General features: G+C 52.3%; 3 protein-coding genes across 11 annotated transcripts; 1 reads left to right on the top strand and 2 right to left on the bottom strand.

Annotated features, from left to right (window-relative positions):
* Positions 1-187: 187 nt before the first annotated feature.
* NEIL1 (nei like DNA glycosylase 1) lies at positions 188-7,549 on the bottom strand. 8 transcript variants are annotated; one of them, XM_045532504.1, is made up of 10 exons: positions 7,329-7,549; positions 6,772-6,957; positions 5,554-6,014; positions 2,743-2,862; positions 2,582-2,645; positions 2,243-2,360; positions 1,719-1,870; positions 1,198-1,225; positions 957-1,018; positions 188-830 (listed from the first exon to the last, which is right to left on the bottom strand). In XM_045532504.1, exons 3-10 carry the CDS (start codon positions 5,985-5,987, stop codon positions 516-518), a joined length of 1,293 nt encoding a protein of 430 aa, XP_045388460.1. In that variant the 5' UTR covers positions 5,988-6,014; positions 6,772-6,957; positions 7,329-7,549; the 3' UTR covers positions 188-515. The 8 variants fall into 8 exon arrangements, with proteins under 8 accessions (XP_045388460.1, XP_045388506.1, XP_045388516.1 ...); XM_045532550.1 differs by lacking the exon at positions 7,329-7,549 and having other exon boundaries at positions 188-485; positions 665-830; positions 6,772-7,300; XM_045532560.1 differs by lacking the exon at positions 7,329-7,549 and having other exon boundaries at positions 188-485; positions 665-830; positions 1,743-1,870; positions 2,243-2,342; positions 6,772-7,120.
* Positions 7,550-13,227: 5,678 nt separating this feature from the next.
* On the bottom strand, positions 13,228-17,335 carry COMMD4 (COMM domain containing 4). 2 transcript variants are annotated; one of them, XM_045532573.1, is made up of 8 exons: positions 17,140-17,335; positions 15,344-15,415; positions 15,057-15,122; positions 14,794-14,833; positions 14,391-14,510; positions 14,146-14,286; positions 13,614-13,790; positions 13,228-13,529 (listed from the first exon to the last, which is right to left on the bottom strand). In XM_045532573.1, the coding sequence occupies exons 1-8, from the start codon at positions 17,140-17,142 to the stop codon at positions 13,489-13,491; spliced, it is 660 nt and encodes a 219-aa protein (XP_045388529.1). In that variant the 5' UTR covers positions 17,143-17,335; the 3' UTR covers positions 13,228-13,488. The 2 variants fall into 2 exon arrangements, with proteins under 2 accessions (XP_045388529.1, XP_045388538.1); XM_045532582.1 differs by having other exon boundaries at positions 14,146-14,226; positions 17,140-17,227.
* Positions 17,336-17,378: 43 nt separating this feature from the next.
* On the top strand, positions 17,379-18,717 carry LOC123635142 (ATPase inhibitor, mitochondrial-like; the record flags this gene model as incomplete). Its single annotated transcript, XM_045547047.1, has 2 exons — positions 17,379-17,449; positions 18,209-18,717. Coding segments are annotated over 2 exons (453 nt in total), but the record flags the coding sequence as incomplete, so codon positions are not given.
* Between the last annotated feature and the right edge of the window lie 2,653 nt (positions 18,718-21,370).

The following is a 21,370-nucleotide window of genomic DNA, read 5'->3' as shown; positions in this document are numbered from 1 at the left end:
CTCAGTACCACCTCGAAGGGGCTGTCCCTGCAAAGGCAGACTCTCTTCTGATAGCCAGAGCCTTGAGGTCTGGGATGGGGGCTCAGTTTGCCTTGCTGAGAAAGTAGACCCTGTTCCGAGAGCCAGGCAGCCCTTCCAACCTGGCCACCTCAGACCTTGTGCAGCCAACCCAAGAAGTGCCAATAAGTTCAAATTTATCAGTTTATGAAAAATACAGCATTTTTCACGTGGGCTTTAAAAATATGGAAGGTTGGGTACAATTAAAAACATCGCAGTTGTACAGGGAACAGCCACGGGGCTTGAGGCATAGGGGCCCCCTTGAGATGCCGCCTGCTTCTAGGATTCAGACAGGCCCCCAGGTTCAGGGCAAGACAGAGGGAAAGGCTAGCTGTAAGGAAGAAGACCCTCTTGTTAAGAGGCTGAGGTCCCCTCCGGTTCCAAGGATGGAGCGTCGGCCTTAATCTTCCGGGGTCTGCGGCGGCGGCCTGGGGAGAGGCAGAAAGCAGGCGAGAGGGTTAGCGCAGACTCCCAGGCCGGGCTGCCCCGACGGCCTCCCCCCCACCTTTGTCCATGGGGTCCTGCACTGCCATCCCATCCTCTCCTGAAGAGCCAGTGTCTGTGGTGCCCCTTCCCTCCCCAGAGGCGGGTGCTGAGGAAAGCCCACCAGGGGTGGCCCGTTGCCCCTTCCTCCTCCCTTTCTCAGGGACTGTGGGAGCTTCTGGGTCCTGTTGGGGGCTGGTCCCCTCAGGCTGCTGGGTTGCGGTCTTCTCGGGAGGGTCTCTCCATGCCCTTCGTGTCCTTGAAGGGGCCTTGATTGGAGGTGGAGGGTTCTGGGTAGAGGAGACACGGGTCTCTGAGGGGCTCAGAGAGCAGTTCAGAGGTTGCCTAGCCCACCATGCCCCGCCCTTCCCAGGTGCAGCCAGGGCAGGAGCGGGCTGCGCAGGAGCAGGCCATACCTCCGCTCTGTCCTCAGGACTCGGCCGTGTTGCCTTGGATTTCTTTTGGCGGGACTTGCGCCCTGCAGGACACTGGTGCTATGGTTGGAGGGTCCTATAGCCCCAGCCCCTTTCTCCAGACTCCCACTCTGCCTGGGGGTGCCCAGGGCTGGAGGGGGTGGTGGAGGGGAAGGGTGCTGGAGCCCTTGCAGACAAGAAGTCCTTTCTGTTCTCTTAGCCTATTACATTAGGAATAGCTTACCTTTGGGTGCCAGGGGTCCAGGATCCCCCTAAAATCGAATGAAGACAGTTCAAAAATCACCCTGGGTTGGGGCAGAGGCAGTGTTCCTTGGAGAGGCAGGATTCAAACACATCCTTCCAAATCAGTATAACTCCACCTAGGAAGCCTGTCTGCTAGGTTTTGTAGCACTGCTCCCTGGAGGGACGCAGACTGGGTGCGTGAGACCCATCCCCACCTCCATGGGATGGGGGAGAGGGGCTGAGAGAACCTGTTTCCAGGGCACAAAGGGAAGGAAACTGGCACTTCCTCCAATGTCAAGAGTCAACAAAGCTGTCTTGCCCGTGGGCTGCTCTACTATCTGGGATCCTGGGACTCAGGATCAGAGGGGCAAAGCATGGGGAGGACATAGACCCTCAGGAGCACTGTGACCCTTGGGAAGCCTACACAGGCCCTGGGCACCTCCACCTGGAGAAGACCCCAGCTCCTGCCCTGTTGCAACCACAGGTCTCCACCCCACCAGCTTCCCTGGGGTCTCCATTTGCCTGTGTGAGCAGTGGGGCCCAAACCTGGAACCAGATGGTGCGGCCCTGCCGGTCCTGCAGGGAGCTCATGCCTGGCACGCCATAGCACCGCAGCCAGGCTCGAAAGGCAGCGAAGTCTTCCTCCCCGCTCTCCGGCCCGTAGCCTTTGCCCCCTGTGGGACAGAGGAATGGGCGGAGATCAGGGGGCAGACTCGGGGAGGAGTGGGGAGCCTGGTTAGACCTGGCTCAGGCCTCAGCCACACAAGCTGATGGACTGAGTCAGGGGCCACGCTCTCCCTCCTCCAGCTGTGACCTCGGCTGGTGTCTTCCCTCTCTGGGCCATGACGTCCCCATCCTGGACTGGGTTTAAGAATCCTCCTGACTGTCTCATGAGCAGCTCGCAGGAAACAGACACTTGACGAGTGAGGAGGCCTAGTCCATCCTCCAGGTGAGGAGTCAGGCCCAGAGAGGGACAACGACCACCCTGGGGTTACACAGTATGCTGAAGCAGAGGCTGTTGCCATCTGTGCCTCCCCAGGCCTCACCCAGCTGGACCACTTCCTTGGGCACTGAGTGGCACAGCTCCAGCAGGTCCGGGTTCTGCAGCTTGGCCCTGATCTTCTGGCTCAGGGTCAGCTCCGGGCTCTGAGGCAGCTCCGGGCTCTGAGGAAGGGCAAGGGCAGGACCTTGCTGTCAGCATAGAGCAGGGCCACTCAGAAGGCACATCTCCCCTCTGAGCTCGGTAGGGCCTTAGGCTGTCCATCCTCCCCGTCACCTCCCGTCGTGGAGCTAAGCTGGAGACACTTGGCTCAACCCGTCCCCTTGCCAGCCCGTGTCAACACCAGTGTGCCAGCCCATGTGTGCCATCCCCCCTGTACCCTCACCGGCCTGCGCTGCTGCAGGGCCTCCAGAACCGTTCGGGCCTTCTCGAAGGGGGGGATCCTCAGCCTGGCGTGGGGTGGGGATAGGGAGCCTTGCTAAGCAGTGGGGAAGGTGGGCACACCTGGTCCACCCCTGCCCTCGTGCCCACCGCCTGCCTGCTGACCGGAACAGGATCTCTGCTCGCAAATAGTTGCCAATGCCATTGAAGAACCTCTGGTCCAGGAGGGCCTCGCAGATGGGCCGGTCAAAGGCTTTGTCCGCCAGGTTTCGTAGCACGTTTTCCCTGGAGGGACACAGCCCGGGTGCATGAGACCCATCCCAGCCTCCATGGGATGGGGGAAGGGCTGAGAGAACTTGTTTCTGGGTGCAAGGGGAAGAAAACTGGGAGTCCCAGTTACCCCTCTGTTTGCCTCAGTTTTCCTATCTGTTAAATGGGAATAATGTGGGATTTAAATTCATTGTGAAAGATGAAAAATACTGATCAAAACCAATGTGTTCAAGGGAACACATGTGAGTCTGTGTGTGTGGTTGTGTGTTTATCACCAAAGTGCCTCAGACTCCTTAGGACACTTGAGAACAAAGTGATCATGGGACCTCAGATGTGTCTGCAGTCTGGAACTCCCTAAGACTTGTGGTGGGTTAGTGCCCGCATATGGATTTGTTTTTCTTTTTTCTTTTGAGACAGAGTCTTCCTCTGTCGCCCAGGCTAGAGTACAGTGGCGTCATCATAGTTCACAGCAACCTCAAACTTCTGGCCTCAAATGATCCTCCTGCCTCAGCCTCCCAAAGTGCTAGGATTACACCACGTCTGACCCACATGTGGATTTGACCTTGGTGGGTTCCACTCTCCTCAGACTCTGAAGACTGTGTGTCTCTGTGCAGCAGGTGTGTGGTCGTGCGTCCTGGCTAGTGAGTGCCCTGGCAGCCCCCACCCCACCTCCAAGGGTCATGGGTCTCAGCTCACCCGCATGAAGAGGAAATGCATCTCGTTTCTCTGTGGAAAGGGCCATGGCAAGAGGGACTCAGTGCTGGGTGTGAGGGGAGTGTGAGGAGGGGGCCAGGAGACAAGTTCTGGGGTACAGGTGCGAGTGGAAGGCTAGCCTGGGTGGTGCTCTGGCCCCTGAGGGGAACAGATCACCACACGCCCTGGCTGTAGGAACAAGGAAACAGCCGAAGTGCTCGAAGTGCTCGTGGTGGGAGAGAAGCTGCAGAGCCAGCTGGCAGGGTTAGCTCGTGGCCTGACTCCCTAGGAAGGATGAAGGGGGGGAATCCAAGACCACAGACAGACGTCTCCCCGGGGGATGCCCTCAGGGCTCAGGCCTGGGAAGGCCAGGAGTCAACTGCCTTCTGTGGCATTAGAGACGCCCCTGACCTACCCCACGGGCAACCAAGTCTCCAAAGGACCAAATGGAAGCGCAACGTCCCCCAGGAAGTGGGAACTCGCCAGGTCTACTCCTGGCCTTTGCATCTCTGATTCCCATGCCTTCCGCTACAGCTCGCCTGGCTGGATCCAATGGCACCTCCCCTGCGCCCCTCCCCCGCCCAGCCAAAAGTCATTCTCTGCTTCCTTGGCCTGTGGGATTTTTCCTCAGGCTTCTGTCTGTTTGAATTCCTCTTGTTTGTTTCTGTGCTCCCCTGCCTTGTCTGAGCATTGGCTCTGCGGGAGCAGGGACCACCTTCATCTGTTCACTGCTGTGCCCCCAGCACCTAGAGCAAGTCCCGGCACGAGCTGAGACTCCTACACATTTCCTCTTTAGAGGAAAGGAAGTGGCTAACACTGTGGTATCTTAGGTGACGTGCATCACATCCCAGGTGGGGCTGTTATACCCTCCTGCAGGCAGGGAACAGTCACAGAGGAGACCACAGGACACAGACCAGTGGGCAGGCAGCACAGGCAAGACCACAAAAAACCAGGTCACTAGACAGTCCCCTCCCCACCCCCTTGAAACAATTCCTGCTCAGGCTTTTTTTTTTTTTTTTTTTGAGACAGGGTCTTGTTCTGTTGTCCAGACTAGAGTGCAATGGCATCATCACAGCTCACTGCAACCTCAAACTCCTGGGCTCAAGCGATCCTCCTGTCTCAGCCTCCTGAGTAGCTGGGACTACAGGTGCATGCGCCACCATGCCCGGCTAATCTTTTTTATTATTATTATTATTATTATTATTATTAGGTAGAGATGGGGGTCTCACTCTTTGCTCAGGCTGGTATCGAACTTCTGACCTCAAGCAATCCTCCTGCCTCGGCCTTCCAAAGTGCTGGTGTACTGCACCAGGCCCAGCCTTACTTCTTTTTTTTTCTTTGTTTCTTTTTTTTTTTTTTTGAGACAGAGTCTAACTCTGTTGCCCGAACTAGAGTGCCGTGGCCTCAGCCTAGCTCACCGCAACCTCAAACTCCTGGGCTTAAGAGATCCTTCTGCCTCAGCCTCCCAAGTAGCTGGGACTACAGGCATGTGCCACCATGCCCGCCTAATTTTTTTTTTTCTATATATATATTTTTAGCTGTCCAGCTAATTTCTTTCTATTTTTAGTAGAGACAGGGTCTCGCTCTTGCTCAGGCTGGTCTCGAACTCCTGAGCTCAAGCAATCCTCCCGCCTCGGCCTCCCAGAGTGCTAGGATTACAGGTGTGAGCCACCACGCCGGGCCCCAGCCTTACTTCTTAGTGTGTTAAAACCCCTCCACCTTTCTTAGCCTCCTGGGGGGTACTGGCCTCGGCTTCTAACTGGCCGTAAGTCCTCGGGGCGGTGCCAAAGCCAGCCTCCTCTGGCTCCTCATCTCTCCTCCCACATCAGTTTTGAATTTCCAGGTCTGTTGGCTCAGGGAGCTGACCCAGGGCAGGGACACTGTCTTGGTCTACAGACCAGGGGACTGGGGCCTAGAGGGGGCTGGGACTCACACCTCGTTGGCCAACAAGGCACTAACAGAGCCAGGCGCGGAGCCCAGGACTGTGTTTATCCCACCTGGTGCTGGCCCTACCTGAACAGCTCATACTCCAGCAAGACACAGGGCCCTCGGCCCGGCTGCCACTTGCCCCCGAGGTCCCAGCGGCCGAATCGGCGGATGTCCACAAAGCACAGGGCGAGCCGCGGGCCAGGTGGAGCTGTATAAAAGCGAAGATGGGCATGGGGTGGCAGCGCATCTCCGGGCGCCAACTGGAAGGAGCCGGACATGCCAAAGCGGAAGACGAGGGCCAGCGGCTCCTGTGGGGGCTGGGCCCCAGGCAGAGGGCTCAGTGTCAGGCGCAGCTCCTTGCCACGGGCTGAGGCCGCAATGCAGTAGGCACTGCTCTCAAAGGGCACCTCGGGGTTGCGGCTGACGGAAGACTTCTCCACACACCCGCCAAACACCAGCCCCCGGCATGCCTCATTCACAAAGTGGCTGGCCAGGTGCAGCTCAGGGCCCTCGGGCATTCTGTGGGAGGGGCGGGCGGCAGGGTCCTGTGGGGGCAAGAGGACAGCAGGTTGAGCCAGGTGTGCACCTTGTGAGGTAGGAATTATCACCCCCATTTTACAGAGGAGAACTCAGGATCAGAGGCGGATGTGGCCAGCTGGACTGGTAGGAAAGTGCTGGCCTGGCCACAGTCCCTGTCTTGCACCTTTGCCCTCTTCTGAGAGTGCTGGGACAGCCCAGGGCACCGGGAGCACAGGCTGGGGAGGGTACAGGCCTCTGCCCTGCTCATTAATACCTTCCTTCCATCGGCTACCACTGGTGCCTTTAAAGTCCAAACCCTCGCTGGGCCCAGGCTGTTGTCACTCACTTGTTCTTTCCGTCTTTGCCCCCCATCTCCCTATCTGGGGGAGCAGCCCCCTCCCACACACGTTCGTTGTCTTGTCGTTTCTTCCCGGTACTCCCACAATCTGAAAGGCTCTTGCTGTCTGAGGGCTGCCCCCACCTGCGCTCCCACCCAGGGTGAGCTCTGCAGCTCATCACCCCACCGCTTAGACGCGCCTGCATCTGTCCACGCACAGATCAAAGCGATGAGCCCAGCTCGCAGCCAGCCACGAGCCTGCCACCCCCCGCTGGCCGCGCTCGCTCGGGTCAGGGCAGGGGCTAGGACGAGACGGAGGGAACGCCACACGTGCACCAGCGCCGGGAGGAGGGCAGGGCGCCAGGAAGGGCTCCCAGCTCCGAGCCCTGGTCTCGGGGAGTCGGAAAAGCACCTGAGCGCCTCGGTCCCCTAGAAGCCGTACTCACGTCCTCGCCTTCGCCCACTTTGCCACTTTCCTCTGTCCCCGGACGTTTCGGATCGAAGGCGAAGGTGTGCGTCGGGTAGAGGGGGGCATTTAGCTGCGGCAGACGCCTTTACCTCGCCCTCCGCCCGCTCAGCGCCGCCCGGACCAGGGTCCCGAAATGGTTCGATTTGCAGGAAAATCCAGATTCCTAGTTTTGCGAAGGGCGGCGCTCTATGCCCGCCGTGTCCACAACTGGGACTCTGTTCTCGGTTAACTCTGGACGCCTTCCTCACCAGGGCCCCCGGATCCCATGCTCTTCAGCCCTGCTGCGCCCGTCCCGCACCCCCGTCTCTCCACTCCCCCTTCCCACCTCGCCCCCGCCGGGTAGGCTCGCCGCCAGGCTGCAGGCACTAAAGGGTTAATGCCAGGGGCGGGCCGCGCCTAAGAGCACGCTGGGAGTGTGGGCTCCCCGCCGCGCCTGCTGGGAATTGTAGTTTTTCGGGGAGGCGGCCGAGACTGTTGGGATGGAGAACCCGAGCTGGGGGGCTCCAGGGTGTGGGCAGGCTTTGGGGCAGTCACCTGGCTGGGAGGTGGCGGAGGGACCTGGCTTCCCACTGACCAGCGCCGGCGGAATCTGGGTCAGGTCTGAGGTCCCAGGTCGCAGCTGTCTCTGTGGTTGGGGGAAGTCAACTGCAGCAATGCCCCTTGTAGTGGGGCCTGCAGCTGTGCGCAGGGCTGGCACAGGTGTGCGATAAACACAGGCTCTGGGGACCGGTGGTGACGCTAAGCATCAACGCACAGACATAGCACGTAAACATAAACATAACTGCCTGCCCAGTGGGAAGTGCCACCAAGCAACAACAAACAGGAGCCGAGAAGTAGAACCCACTTCAGAGTTCTGCAGGGACGGCCTTTCTGCAGTGACCTTCAGGCTCGGAAGTCTGGAGCCAGCCTGCAAAAGGCCAGGACCAGGCAATACGCCGGCGGTAAGAAGCCCCCAGGCGAGAAAGAGATTGGCCCATTGAGAGAACTTGAAAAAGTCCCCAGTAGCTGGAGGTAGTGTCAGGAGGTGAGGGCAGAGAGGCAAGCGTGGTCCAGGTCAGGTACGGTGGGCACCCCCGCCTCCACCGCGACCTCTGTCGGGAGTTTGCATGTTATTCTAAGTGTATGCCTGAGCCATAACCATGTTTCTCCCCTCCTTCATACTGCTTCTACTCCTCCCGTCATCTGTTTATTCATTTATTTTAGCAAAAGTATTTTAAAGCAAATTATAAAAATCATGACATTTCATCCCCAATACTTTAGCATGCATTTCTGAAAACTAGTTTCCAGGTCGGACGCAGTGGTTCATGCCTTTAATCCTAGCACTTTCGGAGGCCCAGGTGGGAGGATCGCTTGAGGCCAGGAGTTCAAGACCAGCCTGGGCTACATAGTGAGATCCTGTCTCTACAAAAAATAGGAAAAAATTAGCCAATCCCAGCTGCTTGGGAGGCTGTGGTGGGAGGATCACTTAAGTCCACGAGTTCAAGGCTGCAGTGGACTAAGATGATGCCACTGCACTCCTGCCTGGGTGACAAAGCGAGACCCTGTCTCTAAATAAATAAATAAAAATAAAACTCAATTTCCTGAAAAGCCTCCATACCTTTATCACATCTAATAGAGTTAACGATAACTTCTTTTTTTTTTTAGCCAGTCAAATTTAGCAGTGGGGGGTTGAATACCAATTAACGATAACTTCTTAATATCACCTAATAGTCCACAAATTTCCCCAATTGTCCCCAAAATGTCTTTATAGCTGTTTTTTTAACACAAATTCCAATCAAGGATCATATGTCTCTTTAATAATTTTTAATCTAGGTGGAACCACGTCATTCCATCCACCACCACCCTCTTTTTTTTTTGGAGACAGGGCCTCACTCTGTTGTCTGGGCTACAAGGCAGAGGTGTCATCATAGCTCACAGCAACCTCAGACTCCTGGGCTCCAGCGATCCTCCTGCCTCAGCCTCCTGAGGTTCGGACTACAGATGCCCAGCCCACCCTTTTTTTTAGGGGGGGGGGGGGTCATGATGACAACTGACCTTTCCGAAGAGTCCAAGCCAGTTGTCATTTGAGACAGATACTCCATCACATACTGGATTTGTTTGAATGTTTCCTCAGTGTGTCATTAACCTGTTCCTCTATCTGTAGTTTTTCCTGCACACTGGCAATTAGATTTAAAGGCTTGCTTATATAGAGAGGGACACCTCCTAGGCGCTGCTCTGTATTTTGAATTACAGCACACGAGGAGGTACCCAATAGCCAGTTGTCCCACTTTAGTGAGGCTGAAATGGATCAAGGTTGAGGCTGTGACAGCCAGGCCTCTGCATTGTAAAAGGTATGTTTCACATCTTGTGACCAGTAAGTAATCTATGGGGTAATTTCTTTGTTTCACTGTTCTCGCTGTTTGTTTAAATTAAGGTGTAATTTACATATAGTAAAATTCACCTTTTTAGAGTACGAGTTTTGACAAATAGATACAGTCATGTAACTGCAGCCACAATCAAAAGAGAATACACGTTGCAGCATTATTCACAATAGTTAAGGTGTAGAAACAACCTAAATGTCCATTCACAGATAAATGGATTTTTAAAATGTATTACACAATGGAATACTATTCAGTCTTAGAAAAAGAAAATCTTGCTACATGCACCTGCATGGATAATTTTGAGGACATTATGCTAAATGAAATAAGTAAGTCACAGAAAGACAAAGGGTGATTCCACTTATATGAAATATCTAAAATAGTCAAACACATAGAAGCAGCCAGTAGAATGGTGGTTGCCAGGAGCCGGGACAGGGCCAGGGGGAGGGAAGAGGAAATGGGCAGTTTCTACTCAACAGATACAAAGTTCAGTTATGCAAGATGAATAAGTTATGCAAATCTGCAGTACAACATTGCATCTATGATTAACAACACTGTATTTATATGTACATTTAAACATTGTTTCAAGACAGTAGATCTCATTTAAGTGTTCTTACCACAATAGTGAGAGGGAGAGAGAGAATACATTTCATCATTTCCCAGAATTTGCCCTTGCACCTTTGTAGTCAACATCCCCCACCCATAGCCTTTTGAGTGTGGTTTCTGTCTCTTAACATAAGGCATTGTGATTCATCCATGTGATTAGCTGGCCAGTTCATTCCTTTTTCAGTGAGTAGCATGCCATTGTGTAGATGCATCAGTTTGTTTATCCATTTACCAGTTAAGGGACATTGGGGTTGTTTATGTGGGGTGATTCCTAGCACCACGAAAATATGCAGTTTCACATCAACTTCTCACCTAAGGGTTTTAGCACCTTTGATGATCCTTGCCTCAATCAAGTGTTTAACTGGGAGTTATAAATGGTGAGTTTCTAATTCTGTCATTTCTTATATATTAGGTGAAATTCTTGTGTAAAGTATAGCTTAACCTCGTTGAGGGGTTATCCTGAAATACTAAAAACACAGGACAAATTCTTAATTCCTTCCCTTTAACTATCAACTTCCAGAGTGAGAATTTGGTGCAATAATGACATCCCATGGTGACAAATTAGGATTGGTTTGGTTTCCAGAGGGGCTTTTTCTGTTAGAGCTGCGGTCCCCATCCCCTAGTGGCTGTTAGGGACCGGGCCACAGAGCTGTGCCACCATCCCTCCTCCCCACGCCCCCATCCAGGTCCAAGTCAGGGGGGCGGCTCAGGGGGTGGGGGGAGTGGGGTGTGTGTGTGTGTACCAGGGCAGCAGGAGGTAAGCGGAGGAGTCAGCAAAGTGAAGCTTCATCTGTATTTACAGCTGCTCACCACGCCCCCACCCCCAGGCCATGGAGAAATTGTCTTCCATGAAACCGGTCCCTGGTGCCAAAAAGCTTGGGGACCGCTGTTTTAGAGATCATTATGGACTAGTGGATTTTTCACATTCAACATCTTTTGTTGTTGCGATGGGATCTCACTATATCACTCAGGCTGGCCTTGAACTACTGGGCTCAAGCCATCCTCCCAGCTCAGCCTTCCAAGCAGCTTGGACTACAGGTTCAAGCTTCTGCACCCAGCTAATTTTTAAAATTTGTTTAGAGGCAGGGTCTCGCTATGTTGCCCAGGCTCATTCAACATCTTTAAATTCATTGCAGTCCTTTTTTCCCCTCCTATTTATTGAAAGAATACTTTATTAAGTATTGGGGCTATACAAACATGGAAACAAACACAATTCCCATCTTTAAGAAACTCAGGCTGTTAAAAGAGGCAAATGAGTTGAAGTAAAATTACAATGTGATGTTCCCAGAGCACTAACAGGAGCATCTGTGGGAATTCTGTGACGACACAGAAGAGGGAATGAAGCTAATATCTGTTCTTGTGATTTTTTTTTTTGTCTACCATTTTGTTTATTCCGTTTTCATTTTTGTTTTTTCTTACCCAACTGTGGACTGAACATTTTTTAGAATACCAGTTTGACTTATCTACATTTGTTTCATTTTATTTTTGACAAATATTAATTGTATAAATTTATGGGGTACCCTGTGATGTTTTGTTGCATATATATATTGTGGAATCATCAAGCCAGGCTCATTAATAGATCCATCACCTCAAATATTTATCATTTCTTTGTGATGAGCACATTTAAAATCCTCTTTTAGCTATTTTGAAATTCACATTAACTATAGTCACCATGCGATGCAACAGATCAACAGAACTTATTCCTCTTGTCTGAAACTTTTGACCAACATCTGCCCTTTCCCTGTTTTCCCTTCCCCCAGCCTCTGCTAAGCACCATTCTACTCTCTACTATGAGTTTCACTTTTTGAAAAATACAGCATCTATCTGTGTCTGGCTTGTATCATTTAGCGTAGTGTCCTCTAGGTTCACCTATGTTGCTGCAAATGACAGGATTTTCTGCTTCTTAAAGGCTGAACAGTATTCCATTGTGTATATATACATTTTAAATCCATTGTCCTTTGGTGGGTGTGTTATTTTGACTATATTATACTGCATTGCTTTTGCAGTGGTTGTTCTAGCTATTACGTTATACATACGTAACTTGTCACAGTTCACTGGTGCTGACATTTGATCAGTTTGAGAGAAGTGTAGAAATATTACCTCCCTTTACTCTCTCCTGTTTATAATCTTAAATATTTCCTCTACATAAACACACTGGACAGTATGATGATTTTTGCTTCACCTGTGGAACCTAATTTAAAACACCTGAGAAGGAAAGGCTACTGTGTATCCATTTTTTTTTTTTTTTTTTTTGAGACAGAGTCTCACTCTGTTGCCCAGGCTAGAGTGCCATGGCATCAGCCTAGTTCACAGCAACCTCAAACTCCTGGGTTCAAGCGATCCTTCTGCCTCAGCCTCCCGAGTAGCTGGGACTACAGGCATGCACCACCATGTCCGGCTAATTTTTTTCTATATATATTTTTAGCTGTCTAGCTAATTTCTTTCTATTTTTAGTAGAGATGGGGGTCTCACTCTTGCTCAGGCTGGTCTTGAACTCCTGACCTCGAGTGATCCTCCCGCCTCAGCCTCCTAGAGTATCCAAATTTTTAACTCTTTTCATTGCTCTTCTTTCCTTCCTGATGTTCCAAGATTTCTTCTTTCATCACTTCCTGTTCACAGATATATCTTTAGCCATTCCATTTTTTTTTTTTTTTTTTTGAGACAGGGCTGGCCCCTGGACTGGAATGAATGCAGTGGCGCAACCTCAAACTCCTGGGCTCACGCAACCCTCCTGAGCAGCTGGGACTACAGGCGCACACCAGCACACCTGGCTAATTTTTCTTTTCTTTCTTTCTTTTTTTTTTTGTAGAGATGGGGTCTCGCCATGTTGCTTAGGTAGGTCTGGAACTCCCGGTCTCAAGCACCCCTCCTGCCTCTGCCTCCTCCCAAAGTGCTAGGATTCTGGACATGAGCCACCATACCCGGCCAGCCATTCCACTTTGTTAAGGTTAGGTCTACTAGTGACCTATGTGTTGTCTTTCGTCTGAGCATGTCTTGATTTCCACCTTTATTCCTAAAGTAATTTCCACTGAATATAGGAATCAGGTGGACAGTTCTTTTCTTTCAGGGCTCAAGAACATGAACGTTCAGTCCTTAACACCATTCCTCTTGCCAATGAGTGGTTCGGGCGTGTGCTCTTCTGTAACCCTAAAGATGACAGGGAGATAAGGGCTCGCTCCTTTCTCTACATAGGGTACCTGGCACTGGGGCCACCCACTTGCTGCCAGCCTGAGGACAGGGCCAACGTAAAGAGGGCAGAGCCAAGAGCATCCCGCCTGGGAGCTAGAACTCTGATTTTCTGCTCTGCAGACAAGCTGATTCATTCTGGTCCCCAGCCTGCCTCACCCCTGACCGCCTCAGCTGGCAGGTGAGAAAAGAAAATGAGCAATAGGCCAGGGAGGTCTGTACGACACCTTGGTCTCTCTCACAAAAACCCTGGGTCTGAACTCGAAAGACACCCATGCACACACTCCTTTATACTTCCGTTTATTCTTCCTGCTCATGAAAACACGTCAACAAGTGCCTTTCGAGGAAGAGAGGAGGCAGTGCTAGAAAAGGCCCTCCGGCCCCGGTACTGAATCTGCAGCGGGCAGCCGGACAGCCACGCACCTGGGAGGCAGGGAACAGGTCTGGCCCCAGCGTCCTGGAACTGGGGCCGCCTCCTGAGGTTCAGAGAGCAGTGACTCCACACAGGTAGGACGGTTCCACACAGGCCTGGAACACCCTTCTCCTCAGCCCAGGGAGCTCATCAGGGTCTGGGCCTGCTTCAGTTCTGCAGGGGGGAGAGGTGGGCAGGTGGGAGGCAGCAGGCAGACCTGGGAGGGTCCTTACCCCTCCAAGCATAGCTGAGCCTCACCTGCCAGGAGGACCTGGAACTTGTCTGCTGAGAGGGACATGGCAACAGGCTGTGCTGGGACACCCAGGGCAGGTGCTACCTCCAGCCGCAGGTGTACCATGGGCTCTTCCACGGATTGCAGCAGGCTGGAGCGCAGGGTGTAGTCCACCCGCCAGCCCACACCGGTCAACCTATTCACTGAGAGACAGGGTCCAGGGGGCTCTCGGGATCACAGGCAAGCAAGCCAGGCAGCCCTCAGTCCACACCCTAGCTCAGCCCTCGCCCCTTCAAGGCTGCGTGGCTTCTAAGCAGCGCTCACCCGTCTGACCCCGGCTTGGAACAGGGCAGCTGCTCATACTCAGAACTCAATTATCCACCTTGGACTCCAGGGAAAAGAAACCTGGGCTGGCATCAGGAGAGCCAGGCCAGGTCCCCGCTCTGCAGCTGCTTGTTGTGTAACCCTAGTTAAGTCCTCTGAGGACTGGTGCTTTGCACACCGCATATGACTTCTAGAATGGAGCCCACACTCCACCCTGGCTGGCCCCACACTTACGGCGTAGACTGCAGGCCCGCAGGTGCTCCTGCAGGGGGCTTTGCTTCTCCTCGTAACAGCGGCACAGGCTAGCTGCGTGCTCTGCAGGCAGAATGAAGGTCTCTTGAAGTCGCAGGTGGTGGCTGGGGCAGAGGCAAGTTCCTGGCCCAGAGAGGGCAGGGCGCACCTCAAGGTCACATGGCCTGGCCTGCTCTCCAGCAGCCCTTGGCCCATACCTTACCTACCTGCCCGCCGTGACCCCGTACCTTTGGGCAGCCCCAGCTGCTGCAGTTCACTGGACAAAGATTCACCGTCGACGCTGTGCTTGGCCGCACTGGAGAGGATGAAACTCAGTACTGCCACTGTGGCCTTCACATCGCCGGACTCTGGGGACCAGTGGGTGTTACTGTGGCTCCAGCCACCTCCCTGTTGCCCTGTTATCTTTGGCTCAAAGCCCCCAGGCCTCTGGAGCCAAAGGCACTGCTGCTGCTCCACCAGGAGCTGGCAGAGGACAGGAGGGTGAGATTGTCAACGTCTTTCTTCCCCTCATGCTCCTCCACTGAGGCAGGTGGGGCAGGGAAGGCTTCAAGGACGAGGAGGCCTCTGTGTGAGGCACTGGGCCACGTACCCAGGGTTGCCCAAGGCCTGCGGACTCAGTGGGGCACTCACCAAACTTGGCGTCAGTAGTGAGCTTCAGGATCTTCTCATACTGTGGAGAAAGGAGACCCTCAGGGGAGACAGATCCCTGCACAGCAGCCCTCGCGCCCAGCCTGGATCCCGTGCAAGGAACAGGCTGGGCTGGAGAGAAGGGTGGGAGGTGTCCAGGGAGGTCGAGAGGCTGGATTGACCCCCTCCCCGGGCCTGGTGCAGAGTTTCTGGGCAATGGGGGTCATAAGGTCATGGGACAATGGGGTGCAGAGTTCTGTACTCACGTCAATCCCTTGTCCCAGAAGTTCCTTTAGTACCTGGCTGCATAGCAGCCGCAGCTTCACAGAGGACTGGAAGGGAAGTCTTCTTATCAGCTAGGCTGGCCCACCTCACCCCTCATTGCTGGGGCTGGCTCAGAGAGGGCCAGCCGGGTGATCAAGGTCACACGACATGGTAGCACAGGCTGAGAGCACTGAGGACCCAACTCCAGAGTGACCTCACCACCCCCACCTCCATAACCCCCAGCCCCAATGCCCCTCCCCCACCCCCACATAGACCCCGTGCACTCAACAATCTTGGCCAGTGTGCTGATCTCCGCCAGGACCCAGTCGGGACAGTCCAGATCACCACAGAACCGGAACCTCTGCAAGGCAGCAAGGCAGGTGATCAGGGTGGAGGGAGGGCTCAGGTGGGGCCAGGATCCATGTGTGCGTGGCTCACGCTATTGCTCAGCAGGAACCCCTGATCCCTGTCCAAGACGGACACCCTCTGGCCTCTGGTTCTCCCCATCACCAGGCTGTTTAGAGAACTCGCTCCCTGACCTACCTCCACCAAACCCTGTTCTGATGCCTACTCCAGGCCTCATCTGCTTGACAGACATCTCTCAGTGCCTTCTCTGGAGCAGATCCCGTTCTCAGTGCTGGGGGCACAGCAGGGGGTAAAATGGAGTCCTGGCCTCGTAGACATGCGTGGCCTCTCTCACCACGTCCCCATACCCAACCCCACTCTCACTTCATCCCTGATGCCCCTCAGTGTGGCTTGCTCTCCCCCATTTCATTCAGATCTCTGTTCAAATGACACCTGACCAGATGGGCCCTGCCTTATCAGACTTTCTAAAGTGGCCCCTCACACAAGGAAATTCTGGGCACCAGTGGCTATGTTCATTACCTTGACTATGGTGATCCAAGACCCCAAAAATGTGTGTGTGTGTGTGTGTGTGTGTGTGTGTGTTTTAAGACAGGGTCTCACTCTTGTCTGTTGCCGAGGCTGGGTGCAGTGGCACCATCATAACTCACTGCAGCCTAGGACTCCTGGGCTCAAACGATCCTTCTGCCTCAGCCTCCTGAGTAGCTGGGACTACAGGCATGTGCCACCACACCCGGCTAATTTTTTTAAACTTTAATTTTTAGAGATGGGGTCTGGATGTTACCCAGGGTGGTCTCAAATTCCTGGTCTCAAGTGATCCTCCCACTTCAGCCTCCCAAAGTGCTGGGATTACAGGCATGAGCCACCGTGCCAGGCCTAGATTGGTCTTTGTTTAGTTGTCCAGCCTCACCTTTCAATAATCTCCAGATTACACTCTTCCAGCTAGCTGACATGCATTCATACCTAGGCAGCCATGCTGACTCTCACCTGAAGCCTTTGCACATGCTGTTCCCTGTCTGAAGACACACTTCCCCGTCCCTGCCTCCCCACCCCTGGTACACCAACTGTACTGCACCCAGGCAGCTTCCCCTGCCCTCCCCAACCCCAAGTTGATGTCTCCCTCAGGAAGCCTTCCTAACACTATATATAAGGTACAGTTCGGTCTCTGCCTCTGGAGTCTTAACTAGGACTGGCAATTCAAGCCTCTGACTTCACCTCCTGCAGCTGAAGTCACACTGCATGGTATAGACTAGGCACTAACAACGTATCTACTGAATGGATGGATGGATGAATCGGGAAATCCCAACACCAAAACTACTCCTTTCTGGCTCTGGAAAGAGTAGCGAGGCTTCTTAACAGTGTGGGAGAAGCAGCCTGACTCTAAGCAAGTTCTTGTTCAAGTACCACAAGAGGGCTGGGAACGTGGGCACCCTGGAGGCTGGGCAAGGCCTGGAGGGTCTCCCGCTCCCGACAAGCCCCAGTTCCTGGTCTGCCAAGGAAGCACCCTGGACTCTAAGCCGGCTGGCCCGATCCGTCCCCCTTGCAGTGCGCAGAAGCAGGGCTGCGGCGGACTTTTCTCTGCCAGACCCTCGGCCCCCACGACCGCACCCACAGCGTTTGCGGAGGGGCCTGCAGACTCCCCCTCTCCTCGCTTCCAGAGTCACCGGCGCCCACCCGTCCCACCCCAGCATCACCTCCCTCGCACCATCCCTAGTGCCTCACCATCGCGCCAAGAGGCCGGAACGCAAGAATTTCTTTTTCCGGTTGCGCCTGGTCAGCTGATCCGGCGATCACGTGACTCGGATTCACCGCGTCCGCGAGGGCGGGGCCTGCCCTGGGGAGGGTGGGAGTCGGTTGCTGCGGGCTGGAGCTGTCGGGGGCGAAATGCCAGAGCCGCCGCGTGTGTCTCCCAGAACCCGTCCCTGGAAACGGTTTAACTGACGCCAGAATCAAGGTAGTGACAAAGGAGGCGTGGAAGTCATTCCGTTTGTCTAACTTCAGGGGACGGGATCCCAGGAGCCGGGGTATTCAGGTCATTTTCATGTTTTCCACCTTTAAGCAATACCATTATGTTAATAATAGCTGTGGGCTGTGGCAGGACATATTTTTAAAAACTTTATTGAAATACAGTATACATGCAGAAAATTATACATATTATAAAACTTAATGAATTTTCGTAAACTGTCCACCCCACATACCCAGCGCCCAGTTAAGGATATACAACATTACCAGTACCCCCAGATGGCTCCTTCAAGCGCGTGGGTATTTTATTTTCATGACTCCTCCTAGGTGCCTTTCAAAACGGGCTGTGACAATTTAGATGCTCAGGAAAAGTTTTTCCTACAGCTTCACCAACATTAGATACTTATCTTAAGTTTTGCCAGTCTGATAGAAAAAAAAATTACTTGCTTTAAATTGCAGTAGTCTGCCTACTGGTGACTTTGAGCAAATGGATGGTCTAGGAAAACGAAGTTTCTGACATTGACTTGAAGAGGTAAAAACAAAAAGACAAAACAACAAAAACATACTAGGGAGTAGACTAATAACCAAAGAAAAAAGTGAGCACAGCCCTCCCTTAGTATCCTCAGGGTATTGGTTCCGGCACCCCGAGATACCAGAATCCACAGATGTTCAAGTCCATGAATGAAATGACTTAGTATTTACGTAAAACCTATGCACATCTTCCCATATGCTTTAAAGCATCTCTAGATTACTTATTAATATAATACCTAATACAATGTAAATGCTATGTGAATAGCTGTTTTATCGTAGTTTTAAATATTGTGATTAGCGCGTTCAGAGAGGCTGTGGCTGCGGTGACCGGAGAAGCAGCTCTAGCAACTACGGCAGTCTCGGTGTTGGCGGTGCGGTCGCGGCTTGGCATGTGCGGCGTGAAGGCCGTGCAAGCCCGAGGCTTCGGCTGGGATCAGTCTGATCATGTCGACAGGAGCTCGGGCTCGGGCTCGATCCGGGAAGCTGGTGGGGCCTTCGGAAAAAGAGAGCAGGCGGAAGAGGATCGATATTTCCGGGCGCAGACTAGAGAACAACTGGCAGCCTTGAAAAAACACCACGAAGACCAGATTGATCATCATAAGAGGGAGGTTGAGCGTCTGCAGAAAGAAATTGAGCGACATAAACAGAAGATCAAAATGCTAAGACATGATGATGATTAAGTGCATACAGTTCCCCATAGAATGGCACATATCATTGCCCACTTCTATGTAGACATAGTTCTAGTTTAATTAATATTTGTTTGTGTGCCACTAACAGATTCTAATAAATTGTCTTCAGTGAAAAAAATTGTATTCGTTTTTATTGGTTTTTTTTTTCAAATATTTTCTATTCATGGTTGGTTGAATCCAGGGAGACGGATGGAACCCAAGGATACAGAGGGCCGTCCTGGTTTGAGCTCTCTCCTCAATTCCATGCCCACCCCATGCACAGGCCCGGCTGGTTTTATTGTAGACTTTCAAGCTTTCATTTTTTATCTTATTTCTTTTTTGTATTTTTATTTTTGTTAGGCAGTCAAATTTAGCAGTGGGGGGTTGAATACCAACTTTAGTGACACTAATGTTAATAAGTTCTGATAACCCACTACCATCGGACCGGCCCCTTTCAAGCTTTCAAAGGACAGACAGAGCCCATGATAGTTAAACTACTCCGTCAAATAGAAAGGGAAAGCATCCCAGTTCGTAGTAAAATGGATCTCATTTATACAGAGTTCTTCAAAAAAATAATAAATGTTAGCCTGTTGAAAGCAAAGGGTGTTAAAATTCTACATCATGTCACAGAAAATTTTTTATTATTATTTCAAAATATGAAGGGGGTACAAGTGTTTTTGTTACATGGATACTCTGTATAATGCAAATGTCACGGCTTTCAGTGTGCGCCACCAGGATAGTGTTCATTATACCCGACAGATAAGTTTATTCCTCACCCGCCTCCCACCGTCTCCCCTTCTTAGTTTCCAATGTCCTTTACGTTTTTTTTGTGCCATGTAGACCCATTGTTAAGCTCCCACTTATTAGTGAGAACATGTGGTGGTTATTTTTCCATTCCTGAGATACTTCACTTAGGATAATGGTCCCCATTGCTTCCAAATTGCTGTAAATGACATTATTTCATTCCTTTTTATGGCTGAGCAGTACTCCATGGCATGTGTGTGTGTATATATATGTACGTATATGTGTGTGTGTATATATATGTATATACATACCACATTTTCTTTACCCACTCATGAATTGATGGGCATGTAGGTTGATTCCATATCTTTGCAATTGTGAATTGTGTTGCGATAAATATTCCAGTGCAGGTATCTTTTGGATAAAATTATTTCTTTGCCTTTGGGTGGATACTCAGAAGTGGGATTCCTGGATGGAATGGTCAGTCTACTTTTAGCTCTTTGAGGAATCTCCACACTGTTTTCCACGGAGGTTGTACTAGTTTGCAGTCCCACCAGCAGTGTATAAGTGTTCCTTTCTCTCTGCATCCACACCAGCATCTGTTGTGTTTTGACTTTTTAATGATGGCCATTCTAACAGGGGTAAGGTGGTGTCTCTCTGTGGTTTTCATTTGTATTTCCCTTATGATTAGTGATGTTAAACATTTTTGCATAACTTTGTTGGCCATTTGACTTTTTTGGAAAAGATTCTGTTTATGTATTTTGTCCATTTTTTTTGACGGGATTGTTTTTTTTTTCTTGATGATTTGAGTTCTTTCCAGATTCTGGATATTATTCCTTTGTCAGATGTATAGTTTGTGAATATTTTCTCCTATTCTGTAGGTTTCCTGTTTCCTCTGTTGATTAGTTTCTCTGCTGTGCAGAAGCTTTTTAATTTAATTAAGTCCCATTTATTTGTTTATTTATTTATTTATTTATTTTATTTCTGTATTTGCCAATGGGGTCTTAGTTATAAAGTCTTTGCTTAGGCCTATATCTGGCAAGGGGTGTATCCAGGTAGAAGGAGCCGGGCGGTGTCGAGGGGCTGGGGGCAGCCGGGAGTGTGGCGAGGGCCCTCCTTGGGTCTGATTTCCTACTCAAGGATTCTAGCGATTATCTCCCCACCAGAGGTGGCTCTGGTGACCTGGGACACATACTGACTGTCACGGCAGGATCACACAGAGGCCAGGAGTCTTGGTGGGAGAGGCTTTGAGGACTTTCCACGGCCGCAGGAAGTGGGGTGGGGAGCTGGGCCTGAAACCTAAGCCGCTTGCACGAGGCACCAGCCTCCCCCGGCCCCTCAAAGCTCTGAGCTTCCTTCCTAGGGCTGCATCTGAGGCAGGGGAGGGCCAGGGGCTCAAGAGGAAAGCCCAGAAGGACCCTCCACCCGAGGCCCGCCGTCCTCCACGCTCCCGAGCCCAGTCAGGGCACTGAGGGAGGGGGACTGTTCTCTGCTGACCTGCCCTCCACCACGCCCACCCAGCCTGATGGGGACAGGAGCTGGGGCAGAGGCTGGGCCGTGGCTGTCAACACCTGTCCCTACCCGGCACGCTCCGTCCCACCTGGACGCAGGGCTCCCAACCGAACACGATCAGCACCTCCGCCGTCCTCACGACTCGACCCTGACCCATCATCCATCGTCCCCACAGCCCCCAGCGGCACTAACACTCCCCACCGCACCCCAAACGAGACCCCTCCTCTCACCAGCACCGTCTCCTCCTCCGTGGAGAGCGCCCGCCTCACACCTGACGTCCAACTCTTCCTCAGTATGTTTTCAGGCCCATAACCCGCCCCGCCCCACCTGTGGGGTGGGCACATTTGAGGGGACAAGGGCTTTGCTGGAGCCCACCTGGCGAGTTAGGGCAGCTGAGCCTGCACCGGAGCTCGGGGGTGGGAATGTGGAGTGGCCCGGGCAGAAGTGCTCACTGCTGGGCACCACGAGTCCCTTCTTTTTTTTTAAAATTTATTTTATTTTATTTTACTTGAGACAGAGTCTCACTCTGTTGCCCTGGC

The sequence above is a fragment of the Lemur catta genome, chromosome 1 (genome assembly GCF_020740605.2).
Source record: "Lemur catta isolate mLemCat1 chromosome 1, mLemCat1.pri, whole genome shotgun sequence".
Lineage (NCBI taxonomy): Eukaryota > Metazoa > Chordata > Mammalia > Primates > Lemuridae > Lemur > Lemur catta.
This window is presented reverse-complemented; position numbering and strand designations above follow the sequence as displayed.